This window comes from Colobus angolensis, unplaced genomic scaffold (genome assembly GCF_000951035.1).
Source record: "Colobus angolensis palliatus isolate OR3802 unplaced genomic scaffold, Cang.pa_1.0 Scaffold51, whole genome shotgun sequence".
NCBI classification, from domain to species: domain Eukaryota; kingdom Metazoa; phylum Chordata; class Mammalia; order Primates; family Cercopithecidae; genus Colobus; species Colobus angolensis.
The window spans coordinates 2843126-2862594 of NW_012118599.1; the positions used below are offsets into that span (position 1 = coordinate 2843126).

The 19469-nt window shown below is 35.3% G+C and overlaps 1 protein-coding gene across 2 annotated transcripts in view; it reads right to left on the reverse strand.

The window, feature by feature from the left end:
- MLIP (muscular LMNA-interacting protein) overlaps nt 1–19469 on the reverse strand; it is a 249380-nt gene that overhangs the window by 84655 nt on the left and 145256 nt on the right. For both annotated transcript variants that reach the window (XM_011960200.1, XM_011960201.1), the window contains exon 9: nt 14303–14347. In XM_011960200.1, the coding sequence (XP_011815590.1) occupies nt 14303–14347 (45 nt within the window). The remainder of the gene's footprint in view (nt 1–14302; nt 14348–19469) is intronic.

Here is a 19469-nt window from a genome sequence, read left to right on the forward strand (position 1 = left end):
GTCAAGATCGCGCCACTGCACTCCAGCCTGGCAACAGAGAGAGACTCCGTCTCAAAAAAAAAAAGAATTTACCCTGTCTAAATATCTCACTAAAGACCATTTTCTAAGTTAGTAATATATCCCCCATAATATCTAATATATATAAGGAGTAGATATAGAAATTTTTTAAAGTTTGATTCTTTAAGATAGGGAATGATGATTCTAACTTGTCATGAACATAGTTGGTAGACAGAACAAGTGGGCGTAGGTGACCAGTGAAAGTCATAGTTTATATGTGCAAATAGGGAAATAAAAGATCAGATCAAGGGGAAGTTTGTCTGAAATAAGGCACCTTCCCATTTGATGAAATCTAAAATGGCAAGGAAAAGGATACAAGGCAGAAGGTTGTCTCATTCACTCTTCTCTGCCTCCTCATCTAGCAGAATGCAGAAGACTATCTTCCATTTCCTCCTTAACCCTATCATACATACATATACTGCAGAAATATTTCTGAACAATTAGAAAAGGAAATAAGTAATGATCAGTCAAGTGGAATTTCTTGCTTAAATTGTTCCCAATTCTTTCTATAACTCATCAAATCTCTGGCCTCATCCTACAGCGAAGCAGATCTGGACCTGATTTGGATTAATTCACCTCTCGTCTTAAGATCTATGACTGCATTATTGCACATCACCTCTGAAACACTCCAGCATAGCAACGTTTCCAAGCATAGCAACAAGAAGAGTGTGTGAGCTGGTGAAATTGGAGATGACCTTTATTTGAATATCTGTATATATAGTGGAAAATATTATTAATAAAGTTTGACACATTTTTCAATATATTCTGATATTTTGGAAGGAATATACTTCCATTGTAATGATATTTTTCTGTCTCTCAAGCTCATTAAAATGAGATCTTACCTGTATGCTATCTAATATTTAATAACTCCATCTCAGATATTTCCTCTGCACTTAAAAGTAATTTATAAAATGGAGAGGATTTATAAAATAAGTTGTTATCAATAGAATGTGATTCCAACTAAGAGTTTTTGATGCATTAGTAATAGGACCAAATACTACCCTATTTTCAGAGGTTGTTCTTTATTAAGAAAGCATACTATGGTTTTGAATTATATAAATGTGACAAATTTATACTGGTAGTTAATAAAAAATAATAAACATTTAGAAGGTAACATATAATGCAAAGACAAAAAATTCCCTCTACAAAGTTCATAGAATGAAAATAGAATGAAATCGAATTTTAATAGATAATTCATCCCTGAGGGCTGGAGTAAGATGGTAGAATAGAAACTTACAGTGTTCTTACCTCCCACAGGAATGCCACATTTTAGCAGCTATCTGCACACAGAAAACAACCCTCTCAAGAACCAAATCTGGTGAGCAATCATATATCTAGTTTTAACTTCATATTGCTGAAAGAGGCATTGAAGGGGGTTGGAGAGACAGTACTGAATTGTTGATGCCACCCTTCCCCTCAACTCCCCAGTAGTGGCCATGCAGCACAGAGAATCTGTGCACTTGGGAAAAGGAGAGCACAGCAACCGGGGGACATTACATTGAACTCAGTGCTGCCTTTTAACAGCAGAAAGCAAAACTATGCTGGGCTCAGCCAGTGCCCACAGATGCAGAGAGCATTTGGAGTAGGCCTACCCAGACGGGAACTGCCCATCCCAGCAGTTAGAAGTTGACTTTCTTGGCAAGGCTCACCACCACGGGCAAAAGTGCTCTGGGATTCTAGGCAAACTTGAAAGTCTAGGAAATAAGGACTGCAATTCCTAGGCAACTCCTAGTACTGCACTGAGTTCAGAGCCAGTAGATCAGGGTGGCACACGACCTAGGGAGATACCAACTGGCATGGCCAAGGGAGTTCATGTGCTATTTCTTCCCCAACTCCACACAGTGCTGCTCGCAGCAACAAAAGTGACTCCTTGCTTCTGCTTAAGGAGAGGAGAATGAAGAGTAAAGACGACTTTGTCTTACATCTTGGAGATCATCTCATCCACAGATGGATTGAGTACCAAGCAGAGCTATGATGCCCCCATTACAGGCTCTAGCTCATGATGTTCCTAGGCATATCCTGGGCAAAAAGAGAACCCACTGCCTTGAAGGGAAAGACTAGTCCTGGCAGGACTCATCACTTGCTGACTAAAGAGCTGTTGGGTACTGAATAACCATCAGTGATACCCAGGTAGTACATCATGGGCCTTGGGCTCTGAGATGGGCTGACTGTAGGTGTGACCCATCACATTCTCAGTTGTTGTGGATACAGTGACAGACTCCTTCTGTCTGAGAAAAGCATAGGGAAAAGTAAAGGGAACTTTGTCTTGCACCTTAGGTACCAGCTTGACCACAGGGAGGTAGAGCAACAAACAGGCTCTTGGGGTCCCTGAATCCAGGCATAGGCTCTTAGACATCATTTCTGGACCAGCCCTGGGCCAGAAGGGAGCCCACTGCCCTGAAGAGTGAGTCCGCAGCCTGGAAGCATTTCCCACAAGCTGACTAAAGAGCCCTTGGGCTTTTAGTGAACATCAGTGGTGGCCTGGCAGACTGCCACCCCTGCGCATGTGCTGGCGGTGCTGGTGGCCACAGGGAGAGGCTCCTCTGCCTGTGGAAAGGGGACGGAAAAACAGAAAGAACTTTGTATTGTGACTTGAGTGCTAGCTTAGCTTCAGAGAAATAGAACTTCAGGTACATTTCTAAGGTTTTTGACTCTAAACCCTGCCTCCCAGACAGCATCCGTGGAACTGCAGAGGGCCTGTGGGAACTTGCCACAGGGGTGCATGCATCTCACCCCCAGTTCCAGGCAGCTCAGTACAGAAAGAGAGACTTTATTTCTCTGGGGGAAAGTAAGGGAATAAACTAAAAGTCTCTGCCTGACAATTCAAAGACAGGCATAAGCAAGCCCAAAGTGTCTAGACTACAAAATATACCTAACTTTTCAATGTTGAGACACTGACAAACATCCACAAGCATCAAGATCATCCAGAAAAACATAACCTCATAAAACAAACTAAATAAGGCACCGGAAACCAATCATGGAAGAACAGGGATATATGACCTTTCAGACAGAGAATTCAAAATAGCTGTGTTGAGAAAACTCAAAGAAATTCAAGATAACGTAGAGAAGGAATTTAGAATTCCATTAGAGAAATATAACAAAGAGATTGAAATAATTAAAACAAAATCAAGCAGAAACACTGGAGTTGCCAAACGCAATTGACATACTGCAGAATGCATCAGATTCCTTTAATAGCAGAATTGACCAAGAAGAAGAAAGAATTAATGAGCTTGAAGGCAGCTAATTTGAAAATGTGCACAGTCAGAGGAGACAAAAAAGAATAAAAAACACACTTTCAATATTTAGAAAATAGCTTCAAAAGGGCAAATCTAAGAGTTATTGGCCTTGAAGATGAGGTAGAGAAAGAAACAAGAATAGGAGATAGGAGTAGAAAGTTTATTCAAAGGTACAATAACAGAGAACTTCCCAAACTTAGAGAAAGATATCAAGTACAAGAAGGTTATAGAACACCAAGCAGATTTAACCCAAGGAAGACGGCCTCAAGGCATTTAATAATCAAGTTCCCAAAAGTAAAGGATAAAGAAAGGATCCTAAAAGCAGACAGAGAAAAGAAACAAATAATGCACAATGGAGCTCCAATATGTCTGGCAGCAGACTTTTCAGTGGAAACATTACAGGCCAGGAGATAGTCACATGACATATTTAAAGTGTTGAAGAACAACAAAACAAAAAAAAAAAACTTTTACCAAAGAATTGTATATCTGGTGAAAATATCCTCCAAGCATGAAAGAGAAATAAAGACCTTCCCAGAAAACAAAAGCTGAGGGATTTCATTAACACCAGACCTGTCTACAAGAAATGCTAAAGCGGGCTCTTCAATTTGAAAGAAAAGAATGTTAATGAGCAAGAAGAAATCATCAGAAGATACAAAAACTCACTGGCAATAGTAGGCACACAGAAAAACACAGAACATTATAACACTGTAATTGTGGTATGTAAACTATTTTTAAGTAAAAAGACTCAATGATGAACCAGTCAAAAATAATAACAACAACTTTTTAAGACATAGTATAATAAGACATAAAAGAAAGTTAAAAAGCAGGTACATGAAGTTCAAGTGTAGGCTTTTTATTATTTTTCTTTTTGTATGTTTGTTTATTTATGCAATTAGTGTCAAGTGTTGTCATCAGTTTAAAATAATGAATAGGATGGTATTTACAAGCCTCATGGTAACCTCAAATTTAAAAACATACAACAGATACACAAAAAATAAAAAAGTAAGAAATTAAAGCATACCACCAGAGAAAATCACATTCACAAAAAGAAAGGAAAAAGGGAAAGAAAAAAGAGAATACCACAAAACAACCAGAAAATTAATAACAAAAGGGCAGGGGTAAGTTCCTACTTATCAATAATATCATTGAATGTGTGAGAACTAAACTGTCCAATCAAAAGTCATAGAATGGCCGAATGGATGAAAAACAACCCAATCACCTGTTGCCTACAGGAAACACACTTAGCCTATAAACATACTCACAGAGTGAAAAGAAAATAAAGGGATGGAAAAAAGATATATTCCATGCCAATGAAAACCAAAATAGAGCACAAGTAGCTATACTTATATCAGCCAAAATAGATACCAACACAAAAAGTGAAGAAGAGACAAAGAACATCATTATATAATGATAAAAGGGTCAGTTCAGCAAAAGGCTATAATGGTGGCAAACTTGTATGCAACCGACACTGGAGCACCCAGATATATAAAACAAATACTATTAGAGCTAAAGAGAGACATAGACCTCAGTGCAATAATAACTGGAGACTTCAAAACCCCAATTTTAGCACTGGACAGATCTCCCAGACAGAAAATCAACAGAGAAACATCAGACTTAATCTATACTATAGACCAAATGGACCTAATAGAGATTTACAGAACATTTTATCCAACAGCTATACATGCTTCAACACATGTTTCTCCTTAGCACATAGATCATTCTCAAGGATAGACCATATGTTAGATCACAAAACAAGTCTTAAAACATTCAAGAAATTAAAACAATGTCAAGCATCTTCTCTGACCACCAGGAGATTAAGCTAGAAATCAATAGCAACAAGAAATTTGGAAACTATACAAACACACGGAAACTAAACAATATGCTCCTGAATGACCAGTGGGTCAATGAAGAAATTAAGAAAGAAATTGAAAAATTTCTTTAAACAAGTGATAATGGAAATGCAAAATACCAAAACCTAAAGGATATAGCAAAGCAGTGCTAACAGGGAAATGTATAGCTGTAAGTGCCTACATAAAAACAAACTTTGAATAACCTAATAAAACACCTTAAACAACTAGAAAGGCAAGACTAAACCAAATCCAAAATTAGTAGAAAAAAATAATAAATATCAGAACAGAAATAAATAAATTTGAAACAAAGAAAGCAATTCAAAAGATCAATGAAACAAAAAGGTGATTTTTGAAAAGATAAAGAAAATTGACAAATCTTTAGACAGACCAATAAAGAAAAAAAGGGGAAGAAACACAAAATCAGTGATGAAAATGAAAACATTACAACTGAAACTACAGAATGTTTTTTCCTCATGCACTTTTTTAATTGTTTTATTTTACCTTATTTTATGTTAAGTTTCAAGATACATGTGCAAGACATGCAGATTAGTTTCCCATCTAAACGTGTGCTGTGGCAGTTTCTACACCTATCAACCCATGACTTAGGCATTAAGCCCCACATGCATTAGCTATTTATCCTGATGCTCTCCCTCTCCCTACCCTCCCAAGAGGCCCCAGTGTGTGTTGTTCCCCCGCCACCCTGCCCGTGTCTATGTGTTCTTATCGTTCAGCTCTCACTTATAAGTGAGAATATGTGGTATTTGGTCTTCTGTTCCTGTATTAGTTTGTTGAGGCTAAAGGCTTCCAGCTCCATCCATGCTCCTGCAAAAGACATGATCTTTTTCCTTTTTATGGCTGCACAGTATTCCACGGTGTATATGTACCACATTTTCTTCATCCAGTCTCTCATTGATGGGCATTTGGATTGATTCCATCTTTTTGCTATTGTGAATAGTGCTGCAATGAGCATACACTTGCATATGTCTTTATAACAGAATGACTTATATTATTCCTTTGCGTATGTACTCAGTAATGGGATTGCTGGGTGAAATGGTATTTCTGGTTCTAGGACTTTGAGGAATCACCACACTGTCTTCCACAATGGTTGAAATAATTCACATTCCCACCAACAGTGTAGAAGCATTTCTGTTTCTCCACAGCCTCACCAGCATCTGTTGTTTCTTGACTTTTTTAGTAATTGCCATTCTGACTGGTGTGAGATGGTATCTCATTGTGGTTTTGATTTGTGTTTCTCTAATGATCAGCAATGTTGAGCTTTTTTTCATATTTCTTGGCTGCATAAATGTCTTCTTTTGACAATTGTCTGTTCATGTCCTTTGCCCACCTTTTAGTGGGGTTGTTTGGTTTTCTCTTTTAAATTTGTTTCAGTTCCTTGTAGATTTTGGATATTAGACCTTTGTCAGATGGATAGATTTTAAAAATTTCTCCCATTCTCTAGGTTGTCTGTTCACTCTGATGATAATTTCTTTTGCTGTGCAAAAGCTCTTTAATTAGATCCTATTTGTCAATTTTTGCTGTTGATGAAATTACTTTTGATGTTTTCGTCATGAAATCTTTGCTGGTGCCAGTCCTGAATGGTATTGCCTCGATTTTCTTCTAGGGTTTTTATAGTTTGAGGCTTTACATTTAAGTCTTTAATTCATCTTGAGTTAATTTTTGTATAAGGTGTAAGGAAGGGGTCCAGTTTCAATTTTCTGCCTATGGCTAGCCAGTTTTCCCAGAGCCATTTATTAAATAGGGAATATTTTCCCCATCACTTGTTTTTGTCAGGTTTGTTGAACAGCAGATAGTTTTAGATGTGCAGTCTTATTTCTGAGATCTCTGTTCTGTTCCATTGGTCTATGTGTCTGTTTTTGTATAAGTACCATGCTGTTTTGGTTACTGTAGCCTTGTAGCATAGTTTGAAGTAGGGTAGCATGATGCCTCCAGCTTTGTTCTTTTTGCTTAGGATTATCTTGGCTATACAGGCTCTTTTTTGGTTCCATATGAATTTTTAAGATTTTTTTTTCTAATTCTGTGAAGAATGTCAGTGGTAGTTTAATGGGAATAGCATTGAATCTAGAAATTACTTTGGGCAGTATGGCCATTTTCACAATATTGATTCTTCCTATCCAGGATCATGGAATGAAACCACAGAAATTTAGAGGATGTTTAGTAGCTCTTATAAGCAACTATATGCCAATGTGTTGGAAAATCTAGAGAAAATTGATAAATTCCTAGATACATACAACCTATCAAGACTGAACCATGAAGAAATCCAATGTCTGAACAGATCAATAACAACTAATGAAATCAAAGCTGTAATAAAAAGTCTCCCAGTAAAGCAAAGCCCAGGACCCAGTGGCTTCACTGCTGAATTCTATGAAACATTTAAAGAACTAATATGAATTTGACTTAAACTATTCAAAAAAAAAAAGAGAAGGGAATACTACAAATCTCATTCTATAATGAGACCAGTATTACCCTGATATCAAAGCCAGAAAGATACATCAAACAAAGAATATTGCAGGCCAATATCTCTGATGAATATTGATGCAAAAATCCTCAATAAAATGCTAGCAAAACAAATTCAACAATGCCTTAAAAAGATTATTCATCATGATCAAGTAGGATTTATCCCAGGGATGCAAAGATGGCTTAACATATGCAAATTAATCAATGTGATATGTCATATCAACAAAATAAAGGACAAAAAACATATGATCCTTGATGCTGAAAAAGCATTTGATAAAATTCAACATCTCTTCATGATAAAAAACAAAAAAAAACTCTTAAAAAACTGGGTACAGAAAGAGTATATCTAAACATAATAAAAGTCATATATGACAGAGCCACAGCTAGAATCATACAGAATGAGGAAAACCTGAAAGCTTTTCTTTTAAGATCTGGAACATGACTAGGATGTCCACTGTCACCACTGTTATTCAACACATAACTGGAAGTTGTAACTAGTGCAATCAGACAAGAGAAAAAATAAAGGGCTCCTAAATTGGATAGAAAGAAGTCAAATTATCCTTGTTTGCAGATGATACGATCTTATATTTGGAAAAACCTAATGACTCCACCCAAAACTATTAGAACTGATAAATGAATTCAGTAAAGGTGCAGGATACAAAATTAACATACAAAAAGCAGTAGCATCTATACATGCCCACAGTGAACAATCTAAAAAAGAAGTCAAAAGAGTAATATCATGTACAATAATAGTCACAAGTAAAAGCAATAACCTGGGAACTCACTTAACCAAAGACGTGAAAAATCTCTACAATGAAAACTATAAAATGCTGATGAAAGAAATCGAAGAGGACACACACAAAAAATGAAATATATCCCATGTTCTTGGATTTAAAGAATCAATATTGTTATAATGTCCATACTACCCAAAGTAATCTACAGATTCAAAGTAATTCCTATCAAAATATCAATGACATTCTTCATAAAAATAGAATAAACAATCCTAAAATTTATGGGGAACCACGAAAGACCCAGAATCACCAAAGCTATCCTGAGAAAAAGGAACAAAACTGGAGGAGTCATTATCTGACTTCAAATTCTACTACAGAGCTATAGTAAACAAAACAACATGGTACTGGCATAAAAACAGACGCACAGACCAATGGAACAGAATAGAGAACCCAGAAATAAATTTGCTCACTTACAGTGAACTCGTTTTTGACAAAGGTGGCAAGAACACACATAAGGAAGATAGTCTTTTCAATAAGTGATGCTGGGAAAGCTGGGTATTCATATGCAAAAGAATAAAACTAGACCCTTATATCTTGCCATATACAAAAATCAAATCAGAATGAATTAAATACTTAAACCTAAGACCTCAAACTATGAGACTACTACAAGAGAACATCAGAAAAACTTTCCAAGACATTCTTCTGGGCAAAAATTTCTCCAGTAATACCCCACAAGCACTGGAAACCAAAGCAAAAATGGACAAATGAGATCATATCATGTTAAAAAGCTTCTGCCCAGCAAAGGAAACAACAAGCTGAAGGAATAATCCACAGAATGGGAAAAAATATTTGCAAACTACTCATCTGAGAAGAGATTAATAACCAGAATATATAAGGAATTCAAACAACTCTATAAAAAAGTACAATCATTGTAGTTTAAAATGGGCAAAAGATTTCAGTAGACATTTCTCAAGGGAGACATCCGAATGGCAAAGAGGCATGCTCAACATCACTGATCATCAGAGAAAGGCTAATCAAAACTACAATGAGATATTACCTCACTCCAGTTAAAATGGGTTTAATCCAAAAGACAGGCAATCACAAATGCCTATGAGCATGTGGAGAAAAGGGAACCCTCATATACTGTTGGTGGGACTGTACACCAACAATTAGTACGACCACTATAAAGAACAACTTAGAGGTTCCTCAGAAAATGAGAAAGAAAGAGCTACCATATATGATCCAAAATCCCACTGCTGGTTATATACCCAAAAGAAAGAAAATAAGTATATTAAAGAGGTATCTGCACTCACATGTTTGCCACAGCACTGTTTACAATATCTAAGATTTAGAAGCCACCTAAGTGTCCTTCAACAGGTGAATTAATAAAGAAAACATGGTACTTATACATAGTGGAGTACTATTCAGCCATTATAAAGAATGAGATCCTATCATTTGCTACAACATGTATGGAACTGGAGGTCATTATGTTAAATGAAATAAGCCAGGCACAGAAAGACAAGCAACACATGTTCTCACTTATTTGTGGGATCTGAAAATCAAAACAATTGAACTCATGGAGATAGAGAGTAGAAGAATGGTTACCAGAGGCTGAGAATGGTGGGAGTTGCTTTGGGGTGGGGAGGTGGGGATGGTTATCGAGTACAAAAAAAATAGAAAGAATTAACAAGACATGGTATTTGATAGCACAACCAAGTGACTATAGTCAATAATAATTTTATCGTACATTTTAAAATAACTAGACGAGTATAATCAGATTATTTGTAACACAAAGAAAAAAAGCTTGAGGGGACAGATACTCCATTTTCCATGATGTAATTATTATGCATTGCGTTCCTATATCGAAATATCTCATGTACTCCATACATACCTACTATGTACCCACAAAAATAAATATATTAAAAATTTATGTAGAAAGGAAATCTATTTATTTACATGAAGGAAATAAACTTTAAAAATGATTGTCAATAAGAAATAACTCTCTTATACCTTATCTGATATATTATGAGTTAATGTACATTTAAGCACATGATTTAAAACCCTGGAAACAGTAAATCACTATCATTTTAGATGTTAATATGACCAAATATGAAATTATTCTTTCTAAGTTTAGGCTGAAGGTTATTGGGCATGAAGAAATAATTTGGAGCCAGGGTATAAATATGAATGGATAAAACATTTAAAGAATGCAAACTATTTTCGGTATGTACTTACACTTCTACAAGTACATAGAAGTATCAATGGCAGAAACTTTGACATGAAGAAAACTTGGGTTGGGCTTTGCCTACTCTGACTTCTCAGACTTGTTTTCCCCCTCTGTATAATGGAGATTTTAAAATAAGAATATCCACCTCATAGGTTTGGTATACGGTTTAAATGAGATAGTTAAGCTTTATTTTCAAGGTAAGAGCTCAAAATATTAGTTATTATTATTGTTGAATTTAGCATCTTTTTAAAATAATCGAATGAAATATTGATGATAAATTAATCAATCCTGCAAGTGACCAAAGGCTCACTCCCTATTCAACATATTGTTAGCCTAGTTTCAATTCTATTACACTTAAAAGAATCTCAATTAAATTATTTTAAAATAGCCTGCATTTTAAGAACACCACAGACTGGAGAAAACCTTTACTTTAATTAGTCTGAATTAGTGTTGCTCTTACTGCACCTGGCTCATCCTAAAAAACAGACTGTATGAAATGTCACAATATGTGCAATAAAGACCCAAAGAAGGAAACATTATTGTGAGTTGATTTTCCTTGTTTATTTTTCTTTTTTTTTTTTCCAGAGAAGACAGTCTTTCACCAAAGGCCTATAAAGCAGAATTAGCCATACACTTTCTTATTATTTTATTAAACCATTATAATTATCCCAGGAAAACTGGAAAACCTACGAATACATTGAAAACTAGCAAATTTGTAAGTTTGTTTTAACATCAGGTTCTCTGGCTACCTCCTCTCTATTTCTATAATAAAATATCTTGCTCATTTACTATTTTAACTGTTTACTATCTGTCTCATCATTGGAATATATGCTTCAGAAATTGGCATCCTGTCATTGTGTTCACTCCTCTCACCCCAGTGACTCCTCAGTGAATGGTACTTGGTAGACACTCAATAAATATTTGTCGAATCAATGAATAGAGGTGGAAAACTGAATACCAGGGCTAGAAATAGTGACTAGCTTTTCTACTAGTCTTGATCCATAGATAATATACTATATCTTTTTAATTTTATTTTTTAACTGACAAATAATAGTTGTATATATCCATGGGATGCATAGTGGTGTTTTGAGATATATAATGTGTAGTAATCAGATATACTACATTTAAAGAGCCTCCACAAATAGGAATTTTAGGTGGTCAGTACTAACTTGTTCAGGATATCCTCAAGCGAAACAAAACTTTTTTTTCTTGGCTCTAATTTATGTCTTCCCTTTATTCAACCTCTTCTGTGGTATAGGAGTTGGTAACCTGCATGATCCCCGCCTTTGAATTTAATCTAAGAATATCTACAAAGTCAAGGACTCACTGAGTCCCAGCAGGTATATACTCTGAAGATGACAACTTTCTCCAAAGTTTGAAGACAGATGGTGAAATATTGAAATGTTACAGAAATAGACTTCTCAGAGTCGCATTTTAGTTTTCATGGGAAAGAGAGAAATATATAGTGATAAATTAATTAATGAAATCACAGCTACTAAACTCATACTTAAAGTGAGACATCCCATAACTGAGTCAATACAAATATTAGAATTTTTAGAAGAAAATATTACACTGTCATTCTTTTTAAAAAATCAGAACATATTGTATTTAAGACATACAAGATAAGCTCTTGTTCACTCAAGACTAAAGCTTATAGCTAAAGTGGACTTCTGCTCTAAAATTTAATCTTTTCTCCTCAAACTAAAAGTATCAGACATCACTTGGTAAATTGTAATAACTACAGCTGAACATGTACAAATATGACTAATCCGAGAGTCGGCGCCAAACTAGTTTTGACCTTTTGTTGTAAAATGATCCCTTATGGTCTTCCAAAAGACATGGATGTATTTTACGGGCCACAAACAACAATTCAAATGTCATGTTGTAAAATAAAGTAAAAACAAAGCTTCTTACTCAACAAATGAATTTTAATTAAGGTCAAGAATCTTATCTGAATTAGAGTTTATATTTGTTCTAGCCTATACTGAAGCTGTTTGATGGTTCATTCTTAACTTTGAATGACTTAAACGCTCTCACAACATTAAGGGCATGAAAGTTAACATGCTTTGATTAAGTATGATAATTGATTGAAAGTAAAGAATAATTTCAAATAATTTCTAACTATGGAGATTGAAGAAGCCGCTCCAGAATCATTTCAATTGCTACCAAATTAACCACTCCCAGAGAGGAATAGATAATGACAACAACTCTCTGAAACTATTGAAAACTAATCTAATTAGAGACATTTTGCTGAAAGGCAAGAGTAAGTAAGACAAGAAGGTGAGTGACAGAGCAAAAATTCCAGTGACTTTTTTGGGGGTCTGGCTCTTGTAAAATGTATTAGTCACAAAAAGTATAGAAACACTTTTAGGAAACTTTCTTTTCTTGTACCCAATAAGGAATCAAGGAATTCAATTAAATCAAGATACTTCTAGTCTTCCAAAGATAGATAAGAGGAAGAGAAGAAAGGAGGTGTGAATAAAGGAAAAAGGGAAAGGAAAGGAAAAGCTTTTAGTTATCGAGCAATTCCTTTGTATCAGGATTGCATTAAAGGCTTTTCATAGATTAGCTAATATAAATCGTAATAAGAAAATTATTAGTATCCCCATTTCATAGATGAAGAAACAAAGGCACAGAAAGGTAAAATGGTGAGTAATTTTCCCAGAATTAGATAGCTATCTAAAAGCACACTGATTTTAAACTTGGGTCTAGTCTACTAAATGCCTTCATTATTTTTAAGTATTACTCTCAATGGCTTCCAATAATAATGAAAAATAACAGTGAAACTTCCAGAAAATGGTCTAAGCAGTGTTCCTACCCACATCCTCTGAACACAATTTTCTGGATGTTATAAAATTTAGTAATTTCACCCAGTTTATTACTTTCCTTGGGGAGATTCAAATGGAGGAAGAACTGTATAAATTACAATGATGATATGGCACAAAATACACATTTAATAACTATTTACTCTTCATAATTATGATAAAAACTACAAATGCGTAACTTAAATGGAATAGTTGACTGATTTGTTTTAGACTTAAAACTAAACACTTACTAAGGAGTTAATCTTGTTTCTGCTAGAATACATTTGGTCAGAAGCAGAAGTTGACCACATGATGGAAAATACAACTATTAGGTGAGTGAACACTGGAGTTGGGATGAGGCTATGCATGTGTATGTCTAACACACTCAGAGCCAGCTACTCATAATTATTTGACTTAAATGTGAGTCTATATCTATCCATGATCAATCTGTTTTTGCTCAAAAGTGGAAATTGGTTTATTTGTTAATAATTTAAATGCAGGGAAGCAACAAAATAGTCAAAGTTGATTAAACTGGCAATCCCATTAGAAATGGACAAATCTTAATGTTTCAAGTATATGAGTTGACTATTCTATAAGCATAATAAAGCATTACAAAAATGAAAATGTCATCTAAGTGTTGATAACTAGAAAATCAGGAAGCAGGTGTGGCAGTTCTGTTTTATTTAGCTAAACTAATCCAACTAGATCTCAGTTAAGAACAAATTTATTTGATAAGCATACCTGATGTTTTATCTCTGACATAACCTGATTTTCTGTATCTGAGCCAATCATATCATCCTACCCTTCAACTTATTAAAAAAATCAATTAATTCTATTTAAATTACTGTATAATTGTGTTCTCTCCAAAGCATACACAGGCACCCATTTGAAAAGCAGCGTGTATAATTATAAAGGTACTTACATATTTGGTTTCTCGACCAGCTGCTCTTGGAAGAGTTGTGGGAGTCTGTACAAAAATAAAAACAATTATACTTCTGAAATAATAAAGTAAATAATAATAGACTCAACTTCTGGAATGTGTTCACCTTCTTCTCAATTGAGACTTTCTAAACATTGCTCTCTCTATACAATATCATTTTTTGAAAATTATTTTATAAAATATCACTTGATTATTCTTTTCACTGACTTTATCTATCAACTTTCTGCTAATTTCTCCTTATTTATTGATGATGTTAACTCATAGATCATAATAGTTCTTTCCTCACATTTCTTCTGTAATTTTTGCCTATTTCAAAACTCAAGTAGAAATCTCTGTCTTTTCAACTTTTTGAGCTCCTCAATTCCAAAGATGTTCTCATCTACTCCATTTCAATCATTCCCTCCCAGAAATCTCCTTAATTTTACCTTCGCCAGTAAAACAGAAACTCTTAGAAATTTCAATTACAAATGTCCCACACTCAGATCTCTACCTCTTATCCACCATCTTCATTTCTCTAGTGCTGCTAGTACAACATCCACATCGTTGGGACTTCCAAATCACTGACCTTCATCAGCTTTATTCCGGCTTTACCTCTTAGCTCGTATTATTTAATATTATAAGTCATTTTAATACTTTTATTTTTTTATTTTCCTCTCTTCTGGTGACAAGTTCACTTCCAAAAAAAAGAACTCAACCCCAAATTGGCCTTGCCATCCATTTTTCTCCGTACTTGTATCTGAGATGCAAAACATTGTTGGAGAAACTCTTTCAAACAAATTAATTAATTTTATTTTAAATTAATAATTATCAATTTCAAATGTGCATTTGGTACTGCCCCAAATTTTTATTTTGTAGGCCCACTTTCTGAGACGAAATAGCTATTTGATTCATTCATCCACTCAACATATATTTATTGTGCATCTACTGTGTGCCAGTCACTGTTCTACACCCCTGGGACTTATTGGTAAACAGAAGAGACAAAAATGTCCCACCATTGAGGAGTTCACATTCCAGAAGAAGAGAAATAAGCAATGAAATCATAAATAAGTAAATTATATGTTAGAAAGGAATAAATGCAATGAAAAAGAGTTGAAATAATTTGAAGCCTAGGGCAATATATGTGCTTCCAGATAAAAATTTATTTGCTTCTATAAAATACCTCATATTTTTCTGGACCACCTAAATGTTAAGGAGGTCAAGAGTGCTGGGAGTTTACAATTTTAAATTAGATGATCAGTGTTGAGAAGGTGACATTTGAAGGAGACTTCAAAGACTTGAAGGAGTAAGGGAGTTGAGTGTGTTGTATTCTAGATAAAGAGCATTTCAACAAGAGGGAACAAGTGCAAAGTTTCTAAGGTGGATTTTCTCCACTGAGAATTGTGGATAGAAAACTGGAGGTAATCTTTCCATAAAGGACAATAAAAAATCTGACCAATATATTGAAAAATATTTGATCAAATACATCAACGAACTAAAAAGAGAGTGAATAATTTCTGGGCAAAATCAAAAGAGGATGGGAACCTGAAGAGAGAAGTTCAGCATTTCAGAACTGCTTTTGCCCTGGGGATGTTTGCAAATAATGATGGGTTGCTTGAGAAGCTAACCCAAACGTTTGATATCTCACAGGTATATATAGAGAAAAGTCAACCAGGACTTGCCAAGAACAGATTGGGTCCCTAGGAGTAAGAGTGACCCAGAAGACTCACATAGTCTTCAACGTGGTATCAAATCATCTGAAGATGACTGTCCAGAAAAAATAATCTCAGAACCTTAAATTAAATTCAGGTAATTTTTTCTTGCTAGTGCTCCCAGTGCCTGACAGAAACAAAGAAAAGACTTTCTATGGAAAGGTAATATCATATGAAGTCTCCATTTCTATTAAGAAATTTTCAAATAGGATATCTAGCATACAATCAGATTCAGATACACAAAAAGGCAAGACAATGTGAATGAGGATGAGCGGAAATAATAAACAACCAAAAAAAAGACCCAAAGAGATTAAGAAATGTGTCTTTTCAGAACCAGACTGAAAACAACCATACTTAACCATGATTTTGGAGATAAAGGCAGAAAATTTTTCACAGTATGATAGAAACTATAAAATGATCAGTGATATAACTGATTTGAAAAGAAACTAATGTGCTAAGACAGGAGCATGCTTGACACATCCAAGGCATAGCAAAGAGGCTAGTGGGCTGGGATGGAGTGAGTAAAGGAGAGAGTTGGAAGAAAAAGGCAATCACAGAAGTATTGGGGCACTAGACCATACAGGCCTTTCCAGGACCTTGGGAGGACTTTGCTTATATTCTGAGGGAAATGTGTAAGCACTTCTGGCTTTAAACAGAGGAAGGTCATGATCTGACTTATGCTTTAAAAGGTTCTCTGCGTTTCATGTGTTAAGAATAAACTATTGTGAGTCAGAGGTATAGGGACAAAACTCTTGTACTATCCAACAAAACACGGTGGCTCAGTAGTGCAGAAGCCATGAAATAATCATAGTCAACATATTCTGAAGCTGTAGAAACAGGATTTCTATAGAAGAGATGTGAAATGTGAGAGAAGGAAAAGAATAAAACATGACACCAACGTTTTTGGCCTTGAGCAAATGAAAGAGTGAAATTCTACCAAAGGAGGTGAGAAGGCAACATACGGAATCATTTTGTCAGAGAAAATCTAGATTTTATTTGTCTGCATATTGAGGATAAGACATTTGTTAGAAGTCTAAATGAAAATGAAGAGTAGATATTTGGAAGTCTGCAGTTTGAGAGAGAATCATGGACTAGAAATAGAGTTGTCAGCATATATGTAGTTAGTTTTTATAACATAAAACAGGGTGAGATCACCAAGGGAATGAATATACAGAGAAATGAGAAGTTTGAGGACTCATGACTAGAGCATTCCAACATTAACAGTTTGGGAAGAAGAAGATGAACCAGCAAAGGAGACTAAGAAATAATAACAAAAAGGGAGATAGAGGAAAAACGGATAGAGTATGGCATTCTAAAATACTCTAGAGGGAAAATGTATCAAAGAGAAGGGTGTGAGCAACTGTCTCAAATTCTGTTGCTGTCATCTCAACTCAGGACTGGGTTTATTGCAATGCAGAGGACTTCAGGAACCTTGGAAAAAGTGGTTTTGGTGACATAAAAAAGGAGATGTAAGAGGAAACTGGAGAAAAGGAATTGAAAGTAGAATATATAAACTTTTTTTTAACTTTTTTAAATTCATCCCCATCACACCTTCTCCCCTTCATCTTAGTTAATGATCTTACATTTTACTTCATTGAAAGGTGTTAGTTATGAAATAACTAAAGATATTGGTTATAAAATTATTTCTCTTCCAACAAACTACAAACATTCTTGCATCTGTAGCTGTCATGTCCTTTATTTTCCATCCTGTTACAATGAAGGACATTTCCAGCTTATTATCAAATGGTCTTAACACATTTGGGCCACTATAACAAATATCATTGACTGAGTGGCTTATAAACAAGAGAAGCTTATTTTCCACAGTTCTGGAGACTGGGAGGTCTAAAATCCAGGCACTAGCAGATTTGGTGTCTGGTGAGGGCCCACTTCTGGTTCATAGATGAGGCCATCTTGCATGTCTTTACATGGTGGAAAGGGTAAGAGGTTTCTCTCAGGACTGTTTTGTAAGGGAACTTATCCCATTCATAAGGTCCCCATCCTCATGACCCAATCATTTCCTAATGGCCCCATCTGCTAATACCTTCATATATTTCAACATATGAATTCTCAGTAGGTGGGTGGGGCACAAATATTCAGACCTTTATTTCCCCTTCTTCTCTAGAATTAGTACTTCTTTCTCTGCTGACACCAATGCCACCATATGCAAATTTGATCTGTCATTTTCAGCTTCACAAAACAAAAAATTCTTTCTTGACCTTACTACCAACCTAATTTCCTTTTCCTTTTAACAGCCAAACATTTCAAAATAGTTGTTTTGTTTTGTTTTTACATATTCTACACCTGCTTTCTCATGCCACAACACATTTAAACATCAGAGATAAGATCAATGGGGTGAAGTGAGGGACTACTAAAATCTGAGGGTAGTAAAAAGAGTATTTTACTATTAGTAATAGTAATATACTATTCATATATTGTATATGAATACAATATCAAAGTGGTCCTTCAGCCTTCGGGGAGAAAATAGTTAACTATAGGTTTCAACAACTGGCCAGCTTCTGATGAATCTTTCCCTTGATCCCTTGCTCACCAATGATGACTGGGACAGCTATTGGAAGAGAAGAATATACCATAAGCAGAGGTGCAGGGAGGCAGAAAGGAGGTTCAGGGTCACCAGGGTGGAGAGGAAGTGGCAAGTGGGAACTGGTTGATACTATGGCGCTTCTCCCTTCTGAAGCACATGCTTCTCCTGCTCTAAAAGAATAAATAAATAAACCTCACCAGAATTGGCAAGTGCTAGACTTGGGATTCAGGACCTGCCACCCCAGGAACCAGGCATATATACACCCAACTTAGCTGACATGCTCAGGGAAATTTGAGTTTCCATGGAAACATAAGAAGACATCTGAAAAACTTAAATACTATAAAAGAAAACAATGGTTCCTCTATTCCACTCCTAAGTATTTACCCAAGATAAGTGAAATCATATATCCACACAAAGTCTTGTTTACAAACGTTCTTGGCAGCTTTATTAGTAATAGCTCCAAATTAGAAATAATCCAACCATCTATTAACTGGTGAATAGATAAACAAAGGATGGAACATCCACACAGTGGATTACTAATCAGCAATTAAAAAAAAAAAAAAAAGAGCTACTGATCCATGCAATGATATGGATGAATTTCAAATGCCTTCTACTAAGTAAAGGCTAAAGTGACTACAGACTATATAATTACATTTATATGATATTCCTGAAAAGGCAAAAGCATAGGAACACATGAAAAGATAAGTGGTTTCCCAGGACTTGGGTTGGAGGGAAGCATATACTAAAAAGGAGCACAGGGAACTTTTTCAGTTGATGGAAATGTTTTGTTTGGAATGCAGTAGTCATTATATGATTGGATTCTTTTTTTTTTTTTTTTTGAGACAGAGTCTCGCTCTGTCGCCCAGGCTAGAGTGCAGTGGCCGGATCTCAGCTCACTGCAAGCTCCGCCTCCTGGGTT